Source organism: Vanessa cardui, chromosome 15 (assembly GCF_905220365.1).
Source record: "Vanessa cardui chromosome 15, ilVanCard2.1, whole genome shotgun sequence".
Lineage (NCBI taxonomy): Eukaryota > Metazoa > Arthropoda > Insecta > Lepidoptera > Nymphalidae > Vanessa > Vanessa cardui.
Genome location: NC_061137.1, coordinates 2986667 through 3011050, shown reverse-complemented (window position 1 = coordinate 3011050; position 24384 = coordinate 2986667). Strand labels below are relative to the sequence as shown.

At 35.0% G+C, this 24384-nt stretch overlaps 1 protein-coding gene across 1 annotated transcript; it reads right to left on the bottom strand.

Moving 5' to 3' along the window:
- Positions 1-1964: 1964 nt before the first annotated feature.
- Positions 1965-24132, bottom strand: LOC124535885 (centrosomal protein of 164 kDa). The gene is made up of 20 exons (XM_047112285.1): positions 23910-24132; positions 23450-23561; positions 19436-19583; positions 18465-18915; positions 17858-18071; positions 17015-17304; positions 16401-16590; positions 15360-16296; positions 14465-14642; positions 13811-13968; positions 12431-12586; positions 11300-11400; positions 10520-10694; positions 9861-9975; positions 9091-9162; positions 8219-8288; positions 7740-7873; positions 4741-4898; positions 2459-2606; positions 1965-1969 (listed from the first exon to the last, which is right to left on the bottom strand). The coding sequence occupies exons 1-20, from the start codon at positions 23974-23976 to the stop codon at positions 1965-1967; spliced, it is 3879 nt and encodes a 1292-aa protein (XP_046968241.1). The 5' UTR covers positions 23977-24132.
- Positions 24133-24384: the final 252 nt, after the last annotated feature.

Here is a 24384-nt window from a genome sequence, read left to right as displayed (position 1 = left end):
TAACTAGAAATATTATCCATGTAGGTATTTTTAAAACAAAAAGAATACCATCAATGCCCCATAGCAAGGAATTACCAATATTCCTAATTCCCGCTCCGATTAAGCTTAAAGCTACTAGGAGTGGGGATGACATATGACTAGATAAATTACAACACTTAAGAAAACCAGAAATAATATGTATTCAAATTATCATCCACATGCTTTACTTATTTATTCGATCTATGTTTCCTATAATTATAGCTTTATTCCAGACAGTATTCTTCATCCACGCTTGTATTACCTAGTGTATTCCTTCTATAGTCATCTCTTTCACTCAATCTCTAGTCATAACTTAAGTCACTCTCTTGTTGTACATTTCATACACGTTTCGATATTATTGCTTTAGAGCCACATTAGAACCTAAGGCTATTCTTGAAACATTCATCCCTATTACACGAATCTGCGTCCTTGTAACATTTCTGTCATTACATATTTCCTATTAAGATATATGAAAAATAATTTGTACTCATGAATTGAAAAAAAAAAATAACTAACATTAATAATAACTTTGCTTAGGAATCATACTTTAAAAGCGTTTAATATGTTTTAATTGTGCAATATTCTCAAATCAATTGATTAAATGAAATTAATATATCAATTTGTTTAAATATTTATTATATTTTCTATAAACTATAACTTTGGATATTTGACTAGATATAAATAAACAATTTAATTAATACTTCAAACATTAAAAATATTTATACGGGCAGTCCCTTTCCTAATGTCGAAAATATCTTTTATAAGTGTCATTATAACATTATGTTGTTCATTAATAAAAAACTTGTATCTGTAAAATGCGATGAAAAATATTTGTAGATATATATTATATAGATATTTGTAGATATTGAACTCGTTTAATTGGTAAGTGTGATGTCTATTTTCAAGGCCGTATAAATACTACTGTGTAACCATTTTATATGAAATAATATCATCATAAAAACAGTTCAGTCAGACTATGAAATATTTTGAATTTATAAAGGTCTAGAAATTGTATAGTCTATGGTCTGAATATATCAATGGATTGTTATGTTAATAATATTAGGGGGCAGTTTGTAGCCAGGCGCGTAAACCTTTGGCTCTCTCAGCTACGCTATCTGAGTTGTCGTGGACCACTGGTTCCGGCTGTAAGAGATGCATAAATTTATAATCTATTCCAACCAAGAGGACAGAAATCAAATAAACTGCATTTGACGTCAAATTGATGAAATATAATTTGTAGAGCTTGAGTACTCTATGATATTCGAAAAAATAGCGTTTTCAATATCGGTCAAACTTTTCAAGATATATTTAAGTGGATATAAGTCATTAAGTGGAATAGTGTTGTATAATAATCACAAATTATTTTACAACTGTTATTATAGCACAATAAAGCTGTGCTAAGCCATTTTCTTTAATATTTATTCATTCTTAGATTGGAATAGACTACAGTTAAAAGTGAAAAACGGATTTTGTAAGTCATTTAATTGAGATAATTTCGCTTAAGAGCAAATAAGAGCTAAGATGAATTTGTAATGTTACTCACTGCTGACAATGTCATCCTTGTCTGAGACGTGGTCGGCATGTTACATGAGCTCGTTTCAGGTGAAGCTGTAATGAGATATGTACAAATTTTAATACCTCAATATATTTTTGTGTTCTCTCGCTGTATATACACAGAAAGACAGATAGACAAAAATAAAAATAAATGTTATGTTGTATACTGTGTATACATATATATGCATTGAATAAAAAAGGGCTATTTTAACATTACAAACAGACACTCTAATTTTATTATATGTATAGATTTATATATTAAAAATGTAAAATTAGGATTGTTTGTTTTTCATACATGATACTGGATGATACAGCAGCTATAAGTAATAATACTTTAAAATTAAAAGCGAAAATTCAAAACTTTATAGGGTGGTTTTGGAATAATCCTTAATCTAAACTAATGGTTAAACACGAATACAATCCTCACAATGTTTTTTGAATGATGTATCAGCGTGAGTGTAAGTATGTGTATGTGTGTTTGCGTGTGTTTGCGTATGAGTACGGGTGTGTACGTGTGAATAAGTGTGTTTGAGTGCGTGTGTGTACGTGTGTGTACGTGTGTGTACGTGTGTGTACGTGTATGTGCGTGTGTGTGCGTGTGTGTGCGTGCGTGTGTGTGCGAGTGAGTGCGTGCGTGTGCGTGTGTGTGCGTGCGTGTGCGTGCGTTTGTGTGCGTATGTGCGTATGTGTGCGTGTGTGTGCCTTTGCGTGCGTGTTCGTGCATGTGTGTGTGCGTGTGCGTGCGTTTCGTGCATGTGTGTGTGCGTGTGCGTGCGTGTTCGTGCATATGTGTGTGTGGGTGCGTGCGTGTTCGTGTGTGTGTGTGTGTGTGTGTGTGTTTGTGTGTGTTTGTGTGTGTTTTTGTGTGTGCGTGTGTGTGTCTGACCAGTGGTGGGGCGGCGCGCGTCGAGGGCGCGCCATATGTCGCGCACGTCGGCGTGCAGCGCGCGCAGCGAGCGCAGCACGGCGCCGCCCGCCGCGCCGCCGCGCGCCGACACCTCCTCAGCCGACGACGCCTCGCTCGTCGTCGCCTCCTGAACCACACACACGTCACTCGCTTTGTCGATGCGACCACTAGCACGCACCCGTGCAACGATTTTGAATTTAGAACAAATAAAAGTATTTAACATTGAATTGCTGTAATATCGTCGACATTTTGATTAATCTTTGAAATTCATACGAGAACTAAATATTCACGACACAGTAATAGCGAAAATCGATGAGTAAATAATACATCAGCTATACAAAGTTTATTAGTGCAGGCAGAATTTAAAATACGCAAAATATACAGCATATGATAACAAAAAGTATAGGTAAAATATATCAGCAACCTGAAAAAACAATCTAATACTATGCGACAATAATGTGAACGGAAAAAAAAATTGAAAGACTGGAATAACCCAAACTTGTGACATGAAAAACGAAACTCGAGGACGTCAATCACTAAACGAAACGATAAAATAAAACTAATAATAATAACGAAACCAAATAACTTGACAAGCGTTAGCATAACATTTATCAATGTTCGTAAAAATTCCTGAAACGAAAAGAAACAAAAAAATACAATCCTATTATTAAAGAATAACAAAATAATTCAAAAGCAGGCAAATTATTTTGCTAACGGTCCCGTGTGAAATGAAAAGAACTAAGCGACATCGACAAAAAATGAAAATAGTGACGTGAACGTATAGAGTCGATGCGTGGCCGGGAGACCTGTATGAGCGGCGGGTGCGCGTCGGCGAGGCGTCGCAGTGCGCGCTCGATGTGCCGCAGCCGAATCTCCTTCTCGCCGAGCAAGGCGCGAGCGCGGTGTAACGCCACCTCTAGTTCGGTCGCTTCGCGCTCCTCCTATCGCGGCACAGATTGCACAGAAATATTGGACCGTGAATGTGCGAATAAGTTAATGTATATTCAACCGTGACCTTTCGTTACCGACTAAAAGATCAAAATTAAGACTAAATTAGAGCACGTCGTCGCCTAAACAGATAATGACATTTATTTTTCTTCTAACGTTACATAAATAATTGAGCTCTAATGATCGCGACTTCTACAGATCGGATTCAGAAATTCAAACTAAATTACCGTGAATTTAAATTTCTTTGGTATAGTGAATGAAGATCGTCATTGTTTTTCAAAGAACAGTTAAATTATAAGTAATATAATTATAAGAAATTAAAAGAACAGTTAAATTATTTAAAAGTTAAACCTACAATTATGGGTATTCATAACTATAATAAAGTAAATCAATAATAAGAGGTATTTTTAGGATCAAATTTTGAGATACCGATGGTAATAATTGACTTGATGCATGCTGTATTTATTTATGCTATCTGTGTAGTATATAGTAAAGTTTAAAGTAACGTAAGTAAGTAGTAAGTAGAATAAGGTAATTGACTGTAAAAAAATATTTATCAGTTAACGAGATACCTTCAATTGTTTAAATAAAACTAGTTATAACGGATTTTAATCGCGTATATTAAATATTTTGGACATCCCGACGTTTCGAGCACTTTATTTCGTGGTCACGGGTACCTTCAATTGTATTATGAATTATAGTCTGTTCGCGTTAAGAATGCAGTAAGTTGTCATTGTTTGACCAATCAAATATTTTTAAAAGAGGGGTAAAGGTGTATGTATATTTGTGTTAAAATTCCAACAAATTATATTTGTTTCACATTAACGTAAAAAATCGAAATTAAGTCATTAAAATCACTATTACTTACACTATTACTGTCGTCGTTAGTGTTTATAATAAAATAATTTTCTGCAGTGAGTTCCATAACATTATCTAAATCCCACATGGCAATTTCTTCTTGTAAGACGTGGTGGCAGCATTTCTCGCACTTTTATTTTTACAAAGCGGTGTGGTAATCATTTTTTTTTTAATATCACTTATATTTATATCATAATCATTTTTTTTTTAATATCACTTATATTATAAAGATAAAAATTTAATTTAAATTATAATAATATCAGTTAACAATTAATTAAATCCACAACCGTCACGTTCGAACGTATGTCTTTACCTGTTCAATGTGAACTTGACTTTGTAATTTGAAAAGATTTGATTGGTCAAAGGGGCAGGTGAACAATACAACTCACTGCATTCTTGACGCGAATAGACTATAATATGATAAATAACATGACTCTACAATGCAGGCAACTGACCGAGGGCGCCCGGTGCGGGGACAGCGAGGCCCGTGACTCGCGCAGCGCGGCGCGCCGGCGCTTGAGCACGGCGCGCGCGCGCCGCATGCCCTCGCGCTCAACCAGCGCGCGGTGACGCACGAACTCCAGCTCCGGCGCGTCCGACGCGTCCACGGGCCCTGCGGCACGTGCCCAACTTATATTTTACAACAACAACAACAACAACAGCCTATAAATTTCCCATCGCTGGGCTAAGGTCAGCTCCTCTTTGAGGAGAGAGGTGTTCTGTTACGGCTTGGTGGAATACACATGTAGCAGATTTCTATGAAAGTAGACTCATGCAGGTTTCCTTACGATGTTTTCCTTTATCGTCGGGTACAAGATGAATTATAAACACAAGTAAGGCACAAGGATATTCAGTGATGCTTGTCTGGGTCTTAATAGTATACGATTTTTTGAATTCATTCTAGAGGGTCCCTCCACTTGTCTGATAAGAAAATCCGAACATATTCTATTTTGTTTCAGTTCTAACATATGTTAGATATAATAATACTTCTTTACTGTAGTGATCGATTTATATTTAATTATCGCTTCCAATTAAACATTTATTTTTATTTTATTAATAAATTTTGATCTCTATTGTATAGTATACATTTATTCACTATAGAAATTGCAAGGTGGTTTTTTTTAATAGACAATATCTTTGATTTTATATTGAAATCGTATCATCGTATACACTTTATTCGAGTACTAGCTTTTGCCCGCGACTTCGTTCGCGTGGACTTCAGGTTTCGTCCCGTCTAGTCTAGTAATCGCTTAAAATCGCTTCGTAAATAAGTCATTATTTCTCGTACAAAGTAAAGGATAAAAAATGGTTATTCTGGGTTATTCCTAAGAGATAAACATATACCATCACGGACTTTTTTTGTAGACCTTTTTAAGTTGTACAATACTGTAGTACATTGTTTTGATCTATCTTGTGGGATTCAGTCAGCGTTTGCAATGTAAGCGCAAAAAATGTGTTTTATTTTACGACCTCACATTAGAAACCTCAAAAATTGTAGCCTATGTGTTATTCTGATGTATAAGTTATATTGTGGTAAAGTTTCATTCAAATCCATTCAGTAGTTTTTACGTGAAAGAGTAACAAACATCCATACATCCATACATACAAACTTTCGCCTTTATAATAGTAGTAGGATATAGGCTCATAAAACTACTTCTAAATCATCTTTATAAAATGTTAACTTGTTAAAGCCTCACGTTTTATGTAAATATTAATAAAATAATAGCGCTAGTGAAGTTGTCAACTGAATCTTCATATATGTCATAGGCGGTAAGCAACGGGAGCTCATTTCTGAATCGCGCAAGCGTTGTGTTCGCGGGAAGGTATATAAGGGTCGGCCTGTTAACATACAGGGGCTTTTTCTTCCGAGTGTGAATAAAGTCGGTTTACCTTGCAACGGTTGTTTTACTCAGTGTAATCCCGTAGTTTAGGTGGCTTTTATTGGATGCGTGTCGAACATAACATACATATGTATAAAGATAACACGGTCTTTTTGTTGAATTGTGATAATTATATATAAATGAAATTGTTGTTTGATCTGAAGTGAAACTACTTTGGGCGTTTATAGCACCAATTTTAAAATAAAGTTTTTTTTTTTTTCAGCCATAGCCATAATTGTTAAAGAACTTTTGTTTTTTTTGCTCATAGATCTCTAGGACGACAATTGATTATTATAAATCCTAGTCTTAAATTTCACCGTCCATGTGACTATCACCAAAACATTATAAATAATAAGAATAATTCTCATTCGTAAAATATATACTATAAGAGGTATACATTTGAAAGCACGAATATTTCATAGGTCTTGTAAAAGGTAAGTGTTTTATGTATTTTTTAGACTATTCGTTACTGTATGTACTAAGTACTTATATTTCTTATAATCCTCAAATTAATTAAGTGTGGCTGCTCTGAACTTTACTCATGCCTTACTGAATGAAACGTTAATACCGACTCACGACATGCTATTACGATGCATGTATCTTTTTTGTAATAATATATTATATATGTTTCAGGGTGAAATAATGGTAAGTCTTTACCATAGCCCATAGACAATGGCCCATACTGACAATTCTTAACATCGCCAATGCACCACCAACCTTGGAAACTAAGATGTTATGTCTACGTTCTACGAACCAAAACATACGAATACAGTTGAAAGAAACCATAGTGAGAAAACCCATATGTGTCGGAAGAACTTTTGTCATATTCATAATAAACTAACTGGCATTGCAAGAAGCCAGTGCCAGAGGAAATATCTTAGCAGGAATAAACCCAAAACCAACACTTTACAAGTAGACGTTTTCCCTATAACGTAACTTCACCTATACCGTATTCCAACCATAACAGGAAATAAGTCTAATAAACAGCAACAACAAACAACAACAACAGCCTGTAAATTCCCACTGATGGGCTAAAGGCCTCCTCTTCCTTTAAAGAGAGGGTTTGGAACATATTCCACCACGCTGTTCCAATGCGGGTTGGTGGAATACACATGTGGCAGAATGTCTATGAAATTTGTCACATGCAGGTTTCCTCACGATGTTTTCCTTCACCGCTGAACACGAGATGAATTATAAAGACAAATTAAGCACATGAATCAGCGGTGCTTGCCTGGGTTTGAACCCGCAATCATCAGTTAAGATGCACGCGTTCTAACCACTGGGCCATCTCGACTCTCTAATAAACAGAGAGCTTGACTATGATAATTTGCGAAAATATGGCGTTTTGAAAGTCGACGAAACTGTTATTGAAATTTTGAAAGTAAATTAAAGTGTAAATAAGTGGTTAAGTGCAGTAGTGTTGTACTATAAATAATGACATATTAATCATAAACTATTAATAGTGCACAATATAGCTCAGTTATTAGTGATCGCTTGAAATACGCATCTCTATGGTTTGTTTAAATTTTTTCCTACTTTCATTGGTATAGTATAGACATAATACAATTCGGTACCTATTTCAGCAAAGGGATATCTCAAACTGTAGGAAGGCTGACAAGCCAAATCAGGAAACTGGTCTTCCAAATCGTCCAACTTGCGCAACTGTTGCCTGAGGGATTCCAGAGGGCTTGACCAGCCTTCGCCACGTCTGGAACATTTTTTTACAACATCTAAAAGATTGTTTTTGATAGCTATCGAAATTCCAATTCAATGCAAAGTTACAAGAGCTGGCTTTTACATTTTAGCTGTGTAATAACTGTTACGATGTATTAATACATTAAAAAGCAAGTGCAAAAGTATATTAAAAATCGTAATGCAAGCAGAGCAGTGTGCAAAAACTTAGGCAGGATTAGCGTCCGTTTAGCTTTATATTAATATATTTATCATTCAATCCAGGCATATCATTCGTACATTCATTCAAGCAAGGATAAAATAAATAGGCAAGATATTTTGAGACATATATTTTTTTTCTTGTTCAAAACAATATGCTTACTTCGGTGAATAATTAAGACGGGACGTCGATGCTGATTTTAATCTCGTGAAGCACCTGCGTCGGCCGTGACCTGGAATCATTAACAAAATATATAATTATGTCATATAATGGCGTTACAATAATAATAGTAATAGGCTATTTGACTGGTTTTTATAATCCATTTTATATTGCTTAGTACTTTTAGTTACTTAGTACCACCCACTCATCATTTATTCTACCGCTAAATAACAGTACTCAGTATTGTTGTGTTCCGTTTTGGAGGGTGAGTGAGCCAGTGTAACTACAGGCACAAGAGTCATAACATCTTAGTTCCCAAGGTTGGTGGCGCATTGACGATGTATGGATTAGTATTTCTTACAGCGTCATTGTCTATGAGTGATGATGACCACTTACCATCAGGTGGCCCATATGCTCGTCCGCCATAAAAAAATCCTTTTTTTTTTAATTCTACTACATATTTGCTGAAAAATATCAGATTAATAAAGTTAATATTTAAATAGCAAGCGAAAACGATACTTTGACAATATGGTTTTGCAACGGGGTCCGTGACGTCATTTGCCTGCATTGTAATCTGTGACACATATAATCCACATACAGTGGGCAAACAAGGTTAAAACTCATAATTTATAGTGATTACAATAATTGTTAATTTATTTTTCGTATTGTCAGACAGCCTACTGTTATGTGTATATGTAAAAACTGTATTGGACACTTGGTGATAGTTTTGTGAGAGCCCGTTTAGTTGGGTCACACCTACGCGTCACACATTCTACCGCCAAACAACAGTAATTAGTATTATTATTCCGGTTTAAAATTTTTTTTTCTGTGTACGTAGGTTTGGCTGATTGATATAGTTTAAGGATTATACTCACCGTTAATAGTCTCCTTTGGTTTTTCATCAGCAGTGGTAGCGTCTGATGAATCTTGACAGTCAGTTGTGGCACCTGGTAACATGAATTGATAGTTTTACAAACCAGACCAAAAAGAACTCTTAATCATCAAACTCCACTAAGCAACAATATAGAAACTACATAATATGTAAAACATATAATTATTTTTTAAATTAAAACATTTTTTTAAACGTACAATTTATATCAAATTATAGTAATTTTACAAATCGAATACTGATAAAGTAGAATGCGCTTTAAATGACGATAGGAAATAACAATTTTGTGTGTAGCTAGTTGGTCTCTCACGAAACTTCGCGCTTATTCAAACGTTTTTTAGGAGTTGCTAAACCTATCTCAGGTTTTGTTTTGATTTTATTTTATTGTGAACTGCAAAACATTGCCATCAGTTCAGTTACAATGTTTAAGTTTAATTTTTTTTTTCTTATACAGCCGTAGTACGGTTATCTGGCATAGTACGGCCGTAGTACGGTTATCTGGCATAGTACGGCCGTAGTACGGCTATCTGACTATCGGCGTTAAAAACTGGCTGTTTGTCCCCAAAATTTAATTCTTCAAGATAATTTTGTTAATTGCAATCAAGAATAGACTTTTATGTTCTGCATCACAGTTAAAGCTCTTCAAAATGAGACCATAATCGATTATTTATATGCAGCTATCGTGCCATAATTACTATGACAAAAATCGGCTATCGTATGGCTTAATATATAAGATAATATGTAATATAAACTAACCAGCATCTTTATCTCTATCTCGTCTCCGTCTCGGCGGTTCTCTGAAGGCGACTGCATTCCTTTTAGTTCGTGGATTTTTATTCGCAGACATCTGTGAAGTATCCGATTGGAGTGTCTGAAAAAAAATTAAAAAATCACAGTAAATCGTTTTTCCTTTTTTAAATTAACATTACTAAGGACACACATGATATTTCGTTGGATATTCTGTGTATTTGTAACTCTATGGTAAGTTAAGTAACAGCCTGTAAATTTCCCACTGCTGGGATAAGGCCTCCTCTTCCATTAAGGAGAGAGTTTGGAACATATTCCAACTCGCTGTTCCAATGCGGGTTGGTGGAATGCACATGTGGCAGAATTTCGATGAAATTAGACACATGCAGGTTTCCTCACGATGTTTTCCTTCACCGCCGAGCTCGAGATGAATTATAACAGAAATTAAGCACATATATATAGCGGTGCTTGCCTGGGTTTGAACCCGCAATCATCGGTTAAGATACACGTGTTCTAATCACTGGGCCATCTCAGCTTTACTACAACTCTATGGTACAATTGTCTAAATAAAACTGAAGTTCAAACCATTTTTACGTTACAAAACACAAACCTTCCGTTGTATTATATAACAGTACCAAAGAGTATAAAAACGCATTGTAAACACTTACGTTATCTCTTCTAACTTTCCATTCATCGTTGTTATTGTCGACTGATTTCTGTGCGTTACTCTCCGAATATGACGTCTCGTTATCGTTAAATTTTATCGTCAGATTGTTGTTCTTTATCCTCGGTGGTTCGGATTCAATTACAACGCTCACTGACGTTTCGTTTAGTTCTTTGCATCTGTAATTTAAAAGAGTTATGTATTAATATTCAAAACACGTATTGTATTGGTTGTGTTAGACCGAGATGGCACTTTAAGGCCTGCTTTAAAACAGAGAGTCATGGGCACTATCGCCCAATGACGGTTTACTTTTTCGGTGAAGCGACCACAAGACACTATTGGCACTCGAGGTTTATTATTAGAACACGTCAATGTCAGCTTTAATCATATCGAGTAGTCCCAAAAAAAACAGTTAATCATCATTTTATTCATTCATTAAAAAATTAAGTTATAGAATTGACGTTCCCCAAACGCAGGAAATAAGAAATATTAATCAATCCTCACACCATCTATGCGCGGCAACTTGGATCGCTGAGAGTATAACTTGTGCGTGTAACTGTACTCAACGTACACGTAAAACATAATCACACCAAAGCAAATCTTAATCATAATCTTTGTATGACGGTACAAAAAATGTTAAGTAGGTAAAATTAATCCTGGCTGGGAACAAATGCTTTTTAAAATTTAATAAAAAATATTTTACAAACAATTTGAAAGCTATATATTTAAATTCCAAACATATTATGTGATACACAGAACAGGGAACGGATTAGAAGTGTCATACCTTTCTAACGATGGATTGGCTTTGTGCGAGTTAGACTTCTCCGTTTCAGAGCCCGTAGTCATGCTCATTTCACGTCTCTTGTTACGTCTCTCTATCGACATCTATATATAACATATCACACATCAGACAAGTATAAAATAAGTCATGTAACAGCAGGCACTATATTACAAAATTATTATAAAATCATATTCACACCTTTCAAATGAAACGAAATATAAACAAACGCAAATATATTTGTAAGTTATCTCTGATCTTTGTCTGATTTAGCTACAAGATATTACTGTGAAATGAGTAAAGCATCTGAATCCTTTCTTACTTCTATTACTTTAATTACTTTCAAAATTCGGTGTCATGTCATTTGAAAGAGCTACAGTTTAAAAATATATTAAAGAATGAAATTATAATAAAAGCAATTAATATAATAGCGTAATAATTAATCCTAAAATCCTGAATTAATTAAATTACATATAAAATCGAACATAATCTTTGATTATAAATAATGTCAATTAAATTAAACTGATTTATCTGTAGTAATGTTATAATGAGATAATAATATCGTCTTATTTACATCACGTAGATCTCTACTTCGCAACCAGCGTGGAGCGTCTACCTAGTGGGGGTAAAGATATATTAATGAGGACCACTGCGATTTGGTCGTCTAGAAAAATCAATCAATCAAGTGGCTATATTCCAAACTCGATTATATTTAAATATAGACGAATAAATAACTACTTATTATGCAAATTGCCGCGAATGTTGTGAAAATATTCGGAACAACTAGCATTGAATAACTATATGAAAAATGTCTTCAAACACAGCATCTATATTTCAGATTTTATTCAATCGAACACAAATATGAGTCGGATTTAGTCAACAGAGATTCCGACGAGCCTAAAATTTTGAATGAAAATATGTTTAGTTGTCGTTTGATAAAAAAAAATACTAATTACTAATACAAAGAGTAGACATGTTATTGAGAAACCTGAGCGATAGAAATGAAAACATTAAAATTATTTTATAAAATAATAATAAGCGACTCGACTTCTTTGTTGTTCCAGATAATTTAAATCCGGAACAAATAATAGTAACGAACTAAAGTGCAAGTGGTAGTCGGCGGCTAGAGATAGTGACCTTGACGTCGTGCTTGAGGCGCGCGTACTTCTCCTTGAGGCAGCGGTACTTGTCGCCCAGCGCGCGCTCGTCGGCCGCCCGCGCCGCGCGCTCGCCCGCCAGCCGCGCGCGCAGCTCCTCCACGTGGCACGCGTGCTGCGCGCGCAGACGCTCCACCTGCACGCACGCACACTCGCACACTAACGCTACGACGCTACGCACACACCTGCACACATCACACTCACACAACGGCGCTACACACGCATACCACCTGCACGCACGCACACTCGCTCACACACAACACTACGACGCTACGCACACCACACTCACACAACGGCGCTATGCACGCATATCTGAAAGCGTTCACACTACCACACACCAACGCAACGCACACAGACCTGCTCACACACTAACGCAACGAGGCTACGCACACACCTGCGCACATCACACTCACACAACGGCGCTATGCACGCATATCTGAAAGCGTTCACACTACCACACACCAACGCAACGCACACAGACCTGCTCACACACTAACGCAACGACGCTACGCACACACCTGCACACATCACACTCACACAACGGCGCTACACACGCATATCTGTGCGCGTTCACACTACCACACACCAACGCAACGCACACAGACCTGCTCACACACTAACGCAACGACGCTACGCACACACCTGCGCACATCACACTCACACAACGGCGCTACACACGCATATCTGTACACGTTCACACTACCACACACCAACGCAACGCACACAGACCTGCTCACACACTAACACTACGACGCTACGCACACACCTGCGCACATCACACTCACACAACGGCGCTATGCACGCATATCTGAAAGCATTCACACTACCATACAACAGCGCAACGCACACAGACCTGCATGCATTCACACTGACAAACAGACGCAAACACACACAGTCGGCACCATCGAGCTCGAGCCATGTGCTATCTCGTGTTCGACGGTGTCGGAAAGTATTGTAAGCAAAGCTGTGTGTGTCGTACGAAATTGTGAAATAACCTGATGTGTATGTTTAAATATACTCTGACTTATATATATACCAATAGACGCACTGTCCGGTACCAAATTTTAGCGCAAAATTGAAAACAAAAAGAAACAGTCCCGGCCTCTGTTATTTAGCACAAATCGAGAGTTTTCATACAGGAAATGGTTAGGCGTCTCATCATAATGAAGATATTCACGAAGATTCAGCTTGATAAAGCTAGTGCAAAAATAGACTAGACCATAAATACTGAACTATATGTCAAGTGATCATACCAAAGGTCATTGAATTTAAAGCATTTTAAAATAATGTTTTTCGGTACTTATTTTCAATAAACCCTTTTTAATTAAAACTCTTTTAAAATTTATATCAATGAATTTACCTCGGCCCTGTAGTCGTGTCGCAGTTCAGTGACCCGCGACGTGTGCTCCTCCCTCAAGGTCTCGATAGTGGCTCTGTTCTCTTCTATCATACGAGACCTCTCTCGGTTTAAATTCATTTGCAGTTGGCTGTGAACTTCCGTGAGCGCACGTTCGTTATCTAGAAAACAAAACGAAAAACTTTCTTCAAGTTATTTAATATTTTTACCTAGTCGTCACCCGCGGATTCCCTCACAATTAAAGGGTTGGTCCTTGGAGTTAGGGCTTGTTTTATAAAATTAGCTTGAGTGGTTTGGTCGTGATTAAGCAACAGACAGTTATTTTCACATTTAAAATACACTTATTGTATAAAACAAGAACATATTCTATATCCAAGGGAAGCTGGGATAAAGTAATGCGAATAAAATAGTCAAATCACAAAACATAATGTTCTATCTTAAGGTTTTTATCTATCTATTTTACCTTTTATGTTAAACAAAAATACACATTTTTGTGACAACAAAAACTATGCTACACAGCTCTTGGGGCATTGCGATTATTTTTTCATTTTCATAATATTACATCTTAAAAGAATAGGAGCATTATTCCATTACAATTATTCCTAATTATTACCCTTCTAATTAAGTTTCATACTATTAAGTTAAAAAGGATCTTACCTATTTCCAGTTGTTCACGTAATTCATTGAATTTCAACTTATAATCATTTTTCAACTTTGCCATGCTGTTATCGTGTTGTTTCTCAGCTGCTTCGACGTCGCTTTGGTATTGCCTCTCTAGTTCTTTCAATTTATTTTGCAAGTCCTGTTTATGATTACGTTCGGCTTCTGCTAATGCCTACAATCAGAAAACTACTAAAACTACCGAAGGCACCACATTTAGGAGTTTTTAAACTGAATATTAGTAAAATTCTACTCATAAACAGTTTCTCAATATCTTTATGTAAAAATGTACGTTTTTATATTTTGTTTGAGAACCAATTTTGATATTTATTTTTGTTTGAATGAAGGTCAAAGAAGTGAGTCGGGATGGCCCAGTGGTTAGAACGCATGAATTGATGATGATTCGATTGACATCGATTGACCGATGATTGCGGGTTCAAACCCAGGCAAGCACCGCTAATTCATGTGCTTAATTTGTCTTTATAATTCATCTCGTGCTCAGCGGTGAAGGAAAACATCGTGAGGAAACCTGCATGTGACAAATTTCATAGAAATTCTGCCACGTGTGTATTCCGCCAACCCGCATTGGAACAGCGTGGTGGAATATGTTCCAAAACCTTCTCCTCAAAGGGAGAGGAGGCCTTTAGCCCAGCAGTGGGAATTTACAGGCTGCTGTTGTTGTTGTTGTTGTTGAAGGTACAACAATTTTAAGTACATGTGTTGCCATTGTTACGTTTTGATTCACGGCAAAAACTATTTCAAAATAATATTTTCATTTTGTTTATAATAATGGGAAGGAAAACGGGCAGACTAACTTGCTATACAAGAAAGTTATACGTTATCTAAATACGATATTTCGAACATTTTAATGGTTTTAATAATTTAGGCTTACATCTTCCATTTCACGTCGATGTCGATCCGCTTGTTCCGATAAACGTATTTTCTTCTCATTTAAAAACTTCTCCTCAGCTTCTCTTAAATCCTCTTGCAATTCCGCTCTTAACCTCTTCTCTCTCGCCGAAAATTCCATACGTATTATCTCCAAATCTTTCTGCAACGACAACTCTAGCCTTCTCCTTTCATCTTGCTTATTCCTCTCAAACATATCTCTCATTCCCATATCCGGCATTAGCGGAGACTTTATAGGTTTCGGACTTTCCTCTTGGGTTTCGAATTGATAAACTACGACTACATTATCCGAACTAGACTTTCCTTGAGATAGTATAACTCCATCTAATCTAGGACTAGTCAAACCTTTACCTAAGCTAGATGCTGAATCTGATGATTTTAATGGCGCTGGCATAAGTTTAGTTAATGGTTTAAACGTTGATAATGGACTCGACCAATTTTTTGTGAATTCTAATCTAGGTGACCTATCCGATCCTAGGCTAGGGGTAGGAGATAGTTTGAGTTGAGTCTTAATATCTTTGGGTATATCTATACTATTCGATCTAACGCTGCTTTTAGGTTCATCGTCTTTAAGGGACTTTCTGGAATCTTCTGAATCGGAATGTGTAAATTTGGCTTGTTTTGGAGTGAAATCTAATTTAGGAACTTTTATTTGAGGTATTGGAATGTCTCGTGATCTTTGTACTGAGTCGGTTGCTTTGGAATGTGACCTCTCCTGTGAACTTTCGTCGGTACGTGGACTTTTTTCCTTTTCCTTATTATCGTCTGGTATTTCTTGTTTGTTTTGTGCATTCGAATCGTCTAAGTCATTGAGATCTAAATTAGCAAATTCTCTGTCAGGCGAATCGATAGATGTTTCAGATTCAATGCTCTCCATCAAGTTTATAGATATTTTACTTTTAAGAGGTATCATAGGAGACCTAGAGAAAAATTTACATATTAAACCTCAAATCATAGAACCTGCTTATACAAACAAAAAATACATTTCAAAATCACTTAACTGAAATTTCATTTTCGAACTCACCTTGGTCTTGATTCTTTATCCGAAATGGGCTCCTCCAAGGTAGCTGACGTGGGTTCGATGTCGGTTCGACGAACTAATTCTGATATCTTTTGGAAATTCTTCTGAAATAGCTCGGGTTTGATATAGTCGCCTGGCGGTGGCTTTACTAGTCGCCTTCGCGGTGACGTACCACGATTGAGACTTTCACTGTCTAAAAAAACATTCACAAATATTTACAACTAACATCTCTTCAAGAGTTGCATATTATAACTGTTCAACTTCTCATATGGGTTATATTTGCCTTGTATGACATATAAGCTAATCTTTATACCAATGAAATAATACAAGTCTGAAGATCTCTTGTTTCAGTAATTAAACTACGAACCAGTACTCAATCAAAATGTCGTGAGGACCTGCATGGATCTCATTTCAGGAATTTTTGCCATTCTGCCACATGTTTCCACCAAGCAACGTGGTACAATAGGACCCAAAACTTCTCCTCAAAGGAACAATAGGTTTATAAGGAAAATAGCAGCTTAATGTAAAGATATTGGACCTATCTTAGCGAATTTACTCAAAGTTCACTCATATATAAATTTAAAGTATTTTTTATATAAACTATTACTATATATTACCTTGGGAATCCCTCTCTGAAGTCGAGACACTTTTTGGCTCTCTCGGGCTTTCTATAACACGGGGAGGTAGAGGGGGCCTAGATACTAAGGGGGATAAGGTATTAACTGTTTGTGTGATCGGTGCTAATGTCATAGGTGTGATGGGCGATACCATGATAGGTGATGATGGGATAATAGGCGATGGAACTGTGGGTGCTACACTAATGATAGAACTCTGTGCGTCGTTCTGTTCTGATGAACTGTTGGAACCCGGGCTGACGGTTGGATCCGGCAAGTTTTCCAATTTAAATCTGAAAACAAAAAGTAGATATTTGTACTTATATTTACGTCGCGCACCTTACATACTTAGAGAGACATCGCATCGCACACAGAATCTATTATATAGATTTAACCATTGAAATATTTCCAAAATTTCCCAAGGACGTATTCTAATTTAAAAAAAGATTGACATTTGCACTTTTTTAAATTATATTAAGAAAAAGCCAATGCAATATTCTGTTATAATGTAACCTATTCCTCACACTTATGGTGCGCCACTAACCCATAAAACATAGGATTTAAAACCTAAATAAGCCTTTAAAAACACCGCCTTACAAAGCATAATTCTTTTGAATCGATTTAATGGTTTGATTAATGATATGTATAAAAAAAAGATAATTGTTTTCACTAAATTATTCGATAACGTATTTTCGACCACAATTTTACACTGACATAAACATCATAACAAACAATAGCAAAATGTGATAAAACAACATTTCTATAAAAACATATTTAACTTTTACGATTAATAACTTAAAGTCGCAAATCAATAATAAATTATATTCTGATTATAATTTTACATACCTAACGCTCTTCTTGTCCTCTTCAAAGCTCGGAGTTTGTTTCGATTTCCCCAAAACTAAGCTCTCGATCTTCCTATGAAACGTGTCAGAACTTTTCTCTCTAAGGATACCTTTTGGTGGATCGCTTTTAGTAACAGAATCAAGTTGAAGTGATTTCTCTGTATCCGGACTGGGAAGATTGGAGCGCGATATCTTGAAGAACATACTGCCTTTTCCTGTTAAAAGGCAAACATTATCATCTAAGAAAATAAAACATTTCCAAAAATAATTTCATAATTTCAGTTTTTTGATGACTTTAGTAATATAAATTGGCAGACGAGCAGAGCATCTTATGGTAAGTGGTCACTATCGCACAAAGATTGACAAAAATGAAGCACTGTAAAACATATTAACCATTCTTTTCATCGCCAATGCGCCACCAACCTTGAGAACTAAGATATTATGTCCCTTGTGCTTATAGTTACACTGTGTGGCTGATACCCAGACGGGCTTTCAGAAAGCGCTACCACCAAAACACTTGGGTTTTTTAATAAATAAATAATAATTATCAACTTAGAATAGGAGAACAGATCGATCTTTATCTATCAAAGTAATTTAAAAACGCATACCAGTCAAAGGTAAGCCTTTATCAACTTTGGCCGAAGCTAACAATGGACTGAAATTTTCTTCTTCGGGACTGGTCAGAACATGCATTTTTAGGTCAATGATCTCGGATTGCTGTTTAAATAACATTTTAGGTCTTTCAAACGTTGGTCGACTCAATATATCTCTGTCTGAGGTATTTCTCACGAGGCTTGGTTTAGGCGATACTGTGCTGTCAACGCTTCTTCTTAAGGGCGAAATTCGGAGATCACTTAGTTTCTTATCCAGTCTAGAAAGGGGCGCAAGTGGCGGCCGTCCTAATGGCGTAAGACGCCTATTTCCGGGCACCAGAGTGGTATGATCTTTCACATCCGAGCCGTGCTGTTCACTGTCTGTGCTTAAGTCCTCATCTTCACTTTCCACTTTGGTTTCAACGCGTTCGAGATTTTTGGTATTCTCTTCAGAAGTAAGGAGTTCCTGTATAAATATTATAATTACATATTATTTCGTACAAAATACTTTTCATGCTCAACGACGAAACGTCAAAATATAATTGACACATCGATCACTAATAAAGAAGAGAGAGATTAATAAATCTCTTTCTTTAATTAAAATTTTGTAAATAATTTTGATTGATTGAAAAAGATAATTCATTTAACTGCTTTTATATAAATTCTTACATTCTATTCAAAATACAAGGGACCACGAGTCAAATAAACGGCATTTCACACAGAATTGACGTGATATCTTAGGTGATATCGAGTTTGAATAATCTATGATACTAATTATGGCGTTTTGAACGTGTACAAAGCTGTTATCGGATATTTGGAAGTTAAATTTAAATAGTGTCGTATTATAAATAAAGACATATTAATCAAAAACTTTTACTAGCACACTATATAGTTATTATGCTAATAGAAAATAGTGTTCTATACGTAACTAAAAGGTTTATTTACATTCATTCTTTTTGTGATTGGGATAGGCTATATATACATACCTGAACTGAGGCACATGTATCATCTTGCATGGACGCATCTCGCGCCTTCTTCACCAGTTCCCTGTAAACGTGATCTAGGGGATGTTCCCATTGGGTCTTCTTTGTATCTTCATTGTAATAGTAGTGGGTTTGAAGCTTCTCGTCGAAACTGTTAAAGAAGAATACATCCAAATTTTTTACGACATTTTTTTCATTTGTTTAATATATTTGAATACTACTTTTAAAATGGATTTAATTTAAACGTAGTGCGGGGATATTTTTTTTTATTCGAAATATAAGCCCTTATTTAACTGATACTATTCATAGAATAGTATATCGATGCAACAAATTGAGATTCAATCAACATTATTATAATTAATTCTTAAAATAACGGACCATCATGTGACAACTATTTATATTGAAGATTGACAGACATCATTTACCCGCAACAAATTAGAGGCTTCACAACTCGTTTATAAGTTACAAATAAAATAGATAATAATTATAATTTCTCTCATTGTACAGGTAAATTCATTAAACTTGGCAGAGCAATTTCTTGATTTTCGAAACAAAATAAGTTTTTATTTCATAGACATAAAATTGGATCTTCCTAGGTTATTTCAAGACCTATTTTCAATATCTGTTATACGGAAACAGTGTCATTGACTCTGACAGCCTAAAAAACAAAATCTTCGTATATCTAAAATTGAAAATACTATAAATTGTAATAGTACATGATATCGTAAAGTGGAGAAATTTACCGACTTAGAAATTCCGGAAAGAATGTCTAAATTAATGCTAACAAATGCGCGCCGGAGGCATTCGGCCCCAGATGCTTTCTGCATCACGACCCTTACCGTGTATTTGAGATTTGTAGCGCAGTAGACTTCGATCTATTCCGAACAAAATATAATTAGGAAAACAATTTCTTAGGCATTTATTTGTACAAGTATAAAATGCCTTCGATTTTCTTGGTAATCAAACGAATAATCGAATAAATTTAAATATTTGGTCTTCCCCCGATTCGCTGTTTTATTACCCCATAATTCTGTAATATGTAAATAAGCGCCACTTGCATGTAGAGGTCAAAACTTTGAACAAAAAATCTATGACAATATATTGATTTAGTAGGCTCGCATTGAAGGGATAGAAGTACATGTATAGAAGTTGCCAAGCATTTCTACTTATCAACAAAGCAACGTAGCTGATCAGTGTGACCATGTTAATTTTTAATAAAGTTGATTCATTTTTTTAATGAATCGTAGGGCGGCGATTCGATAATAATCGATAGATGAACGAGAATGTAAAATAAAATATAAGGACGTATCACGTCAAGGCAGTTTTCGATAAATGTGAAAGAAGAATGATATACATAGTAAAGTTTGAGTCGAGATGGCCTAGTGGTTAGAACGCGTGCATCTTAACCGATGATTGCCGGTTCAAACCCAGGCAAGCACCGCTGTTTCAAGTGCTTAATTTGTCTTTATAATTCATCTCGTGCTCAGCGGTGAAGGAAAACATCGTGAGGAAACCTGCATGTGACAAATTTCATAAAAATCTGCCACATGTGTACTCCACCAACGAGCATTGGAACAGCGTGGTTGAATATGTTCCAAACCTTCTCCTCAAAGGGAGAGGAGGCCTTTAGCCCAGCAGTGGGAATTTACAGGCTGTTGTTGTTGTTGTTGTTATACATAGCAAAAAGAGCTTTACATTTTAAGAAGTTTAACTTCTCACACATGTGTGGTGTTGCACGCGTGTTTCATATATTTTTTTCAGTGTTACCCTCAAAATTTTTACTACCACTTTGCTGAACTGTGCAACTTTTATAAAAAACTAAGTCATAGAAAAAAACCTTTAATTGAGGTACTGAGGTGTATTATTAAGATTTATGTGATGACGATAATCAATGGAAATGATTATTTACTATTTTATTCCGTATTATTTTAAATCTATACATACAATAAAATTGGGTGGTCTCTTTGTATTATTAAAATAACCGCTTTTTGCTAAATTCATGTATAATATGTGAAATAAAATTTATTTACAATTTTCGTCTGTCTGTGTGTTCTGGCAAATATCTGGAAGGGCTGGACCGATTTTGAAGGACCTTTCAATGGCAGACTACTAATGCAATTACTGTTAGTTTATTAAAGAGCCTCATTAGCTTGACACTGAAAATTCTATTGTAAATCAAATTGTCGTATTTGTGTAGGTGTAATCACTTTTGTTTGACCGTCAGGGCGTCACGGTAGCATGCGTAAGCGATACCGTGGCGCCCGCCGAAAGACGGAGAGGGTACCGCTGTAAACCGGTAACCGGTAAACCCGGTGGTCCTGGGTGCACTCGGCGTCCAGGAAACCGGGGAGTCCCACCCATTTCCTTCACGTGGTGGAAGCGCGTAAAGCGTTTTTCCAGCGAAAAAAAAAAGGTGTAATCACTTTTAAGCCGTCAGTTTACAGAAAAGCACTGTTTTTGAATGTCGATTTTTAAAAACAAGTAAAAATCTGTCTATAAGAATTCTCTTTAAATAAATTAAGTCTATGGTAACCCATAGAGTATATTAATTATATTTTATTTAGTTCAGTTATATTTTTATTATATTATATTATTTAACTTGTGCTACTTAAATATTTTAAAGTCAGATTAGAACATTTTGCTAAATAAGGCATATTACTCAATACAAGATAAAAAGTGTGTACTTAGTATATATTGATTTTAAGAAAGAATATAATATAAAAATGTATTTGTATTTTACTGATAGGATATATTAATTATGATTAATTACATAGAAATCTCTAAAATTCCAATCTGAATTTGAATCCACAACTTCTAAAATCCATATATTTTAACCACTGGCTCAAATCAGCTTTAGTAACAACACAACATTGTACATGTATGTATAAACACACACATATACAACACAAACATGTAACATGCATAATGGATATCATGTGTGGTGTTAATTAAAGTTATATAGGTAACACAAACTCAATTACATTTGACATAACATTTATATTACTAAAACCAAGGCTAATGTGTGTTTTATGTTAGTGGGTCACCACACCTTATGGATCTTTGTGTGAGTATATATATGCTTTTTTTCTATTTTAAACTTACATATTTACATATACATACAATAAGGGATGAAATGTTTTAATAACAATAAGAAAATTTTCTAGGTACAAGAGACAAAATTGCCTTATTAGCAAGTGACTATTTTGTGCTATAGTTGACAAAACAGATTATAAATATCCTCAATCTAAAACACAACTAAGGAAATACTTATTTTAATGTTATTATCATATATTAATTGTTCATAAAATATAAAATAAGTCTTCTTTAAGTTATGTTGCTATAAGTAGCCTATTCTCATTTCCCTATTCCGAGCATTGGTAACTAACATTATAAAACATTTATATTTAATTTTGATTAAAACATTTGTCTCTACATTAAGTTGTCTATAGCTTTCACTCAAGTATATTTCAACTATGTTCCCATCATCCTAGACTCAAAGGAATTGTATACAAATCAATTAGAAGTTTAGATCAATTAACTGGAGTGTAGTGCTACCAAAATTCTATGGAATGCTTTTTGTACAGTCTTTGGACTACTCAACTGTGCATAATTTAATAGAAATTGCTATTTTTTTTATATATGTAGTTTACTACATAGTAATGAAATTTGAAAAATGGTAAACATAATGCTTTTTATCAAAGCATTTTTTAAGGGAAAGCAAAGTGGAAGAAAGGAAATAAATAATATCTTAAACATGAAGTGGCCCACTGTGTGCTAAAAAAATCTTATTGAAAACCAGATTCTTGTAATTTGTAATTTTCCCAATCATTGCATTCATATAAAATTTTTCAATTATTCTAAGATTTATCATTAAACTTTGTTTTTGGTGTATTTAAAGTAATTAAATTAAACTTTATGTTTTTGATTAATTACACGAGAAACATAAAGTTTAATAACTGCTACAATGAAACAACTTCCTTTTTTGTGTGGCAGTCTAAATATTAAAATTTTACTTACTATGCCTTCCATGGTGCTGGTAATGCTTGCATGAGGCCATCTCGAGCCAATGGCAGGAGATGGCTCTCACTGTCAGGATCAATGCCCAGCTGACACGCATAGTCAGATATTTCTGCAGAAAAATAAAACAATATAGGTTTTGTAGTTTTTTACATTTTAAATCTTTTTGTATAATTAATTAAATATTAATAATAATTTCAATTATAAATATATTGAGCTTAATTTTATTATATACTGATTAATGATAAGTGTGATAAATACAAATTCAAAACACGAAAAATTACAACAGTTTTAGCGATATTTTACCAATTATTTATTAATGTAAGCTCTAGGTAACTGTAAAAGACAGTTAATGGATGTTTTTGAAATAAAAATATAAGGGAATAAATATATTATTACTAAATAATATTAATACTCATACTATTAAAAATATATAATAAAAAATACAAACAATACAAACCTTCTGCAGATGGCTGACTGTTCTCATCAAATATCTCACGGCACACCACGGCCGACGGTGAAGTCATAATTAGATCTCATATTTTAATTTATTTAAAAACAAACCCGCACGTATTCAAATCATATTTATCGCTAATAATCTTTTTATCCATTATTAAATAATCAACGGCGAACAAGACATCGCCTGATGAAGAAAATCTTGACAACTGAATGACAGTACAGTAATAAGATTGCTATATGTGAACTCGTTTCTGCTTCATTTTACGTATATTTATATAAAGTATTGCCATTACAGCCTTTCAAAGCTAAACTAATTTAATAAAAGATGTCCCAATTTATGACCAACCTGATTTAGCTTATTATTAGTTTTCGAGTTCCTTTGTGACAGTAAATCAATGAACATTTTATAAAGTACAACAAAAAATATAAAACCTTAGTAAATTAATTGTAATATTAGTACAAATATAATTTGATAT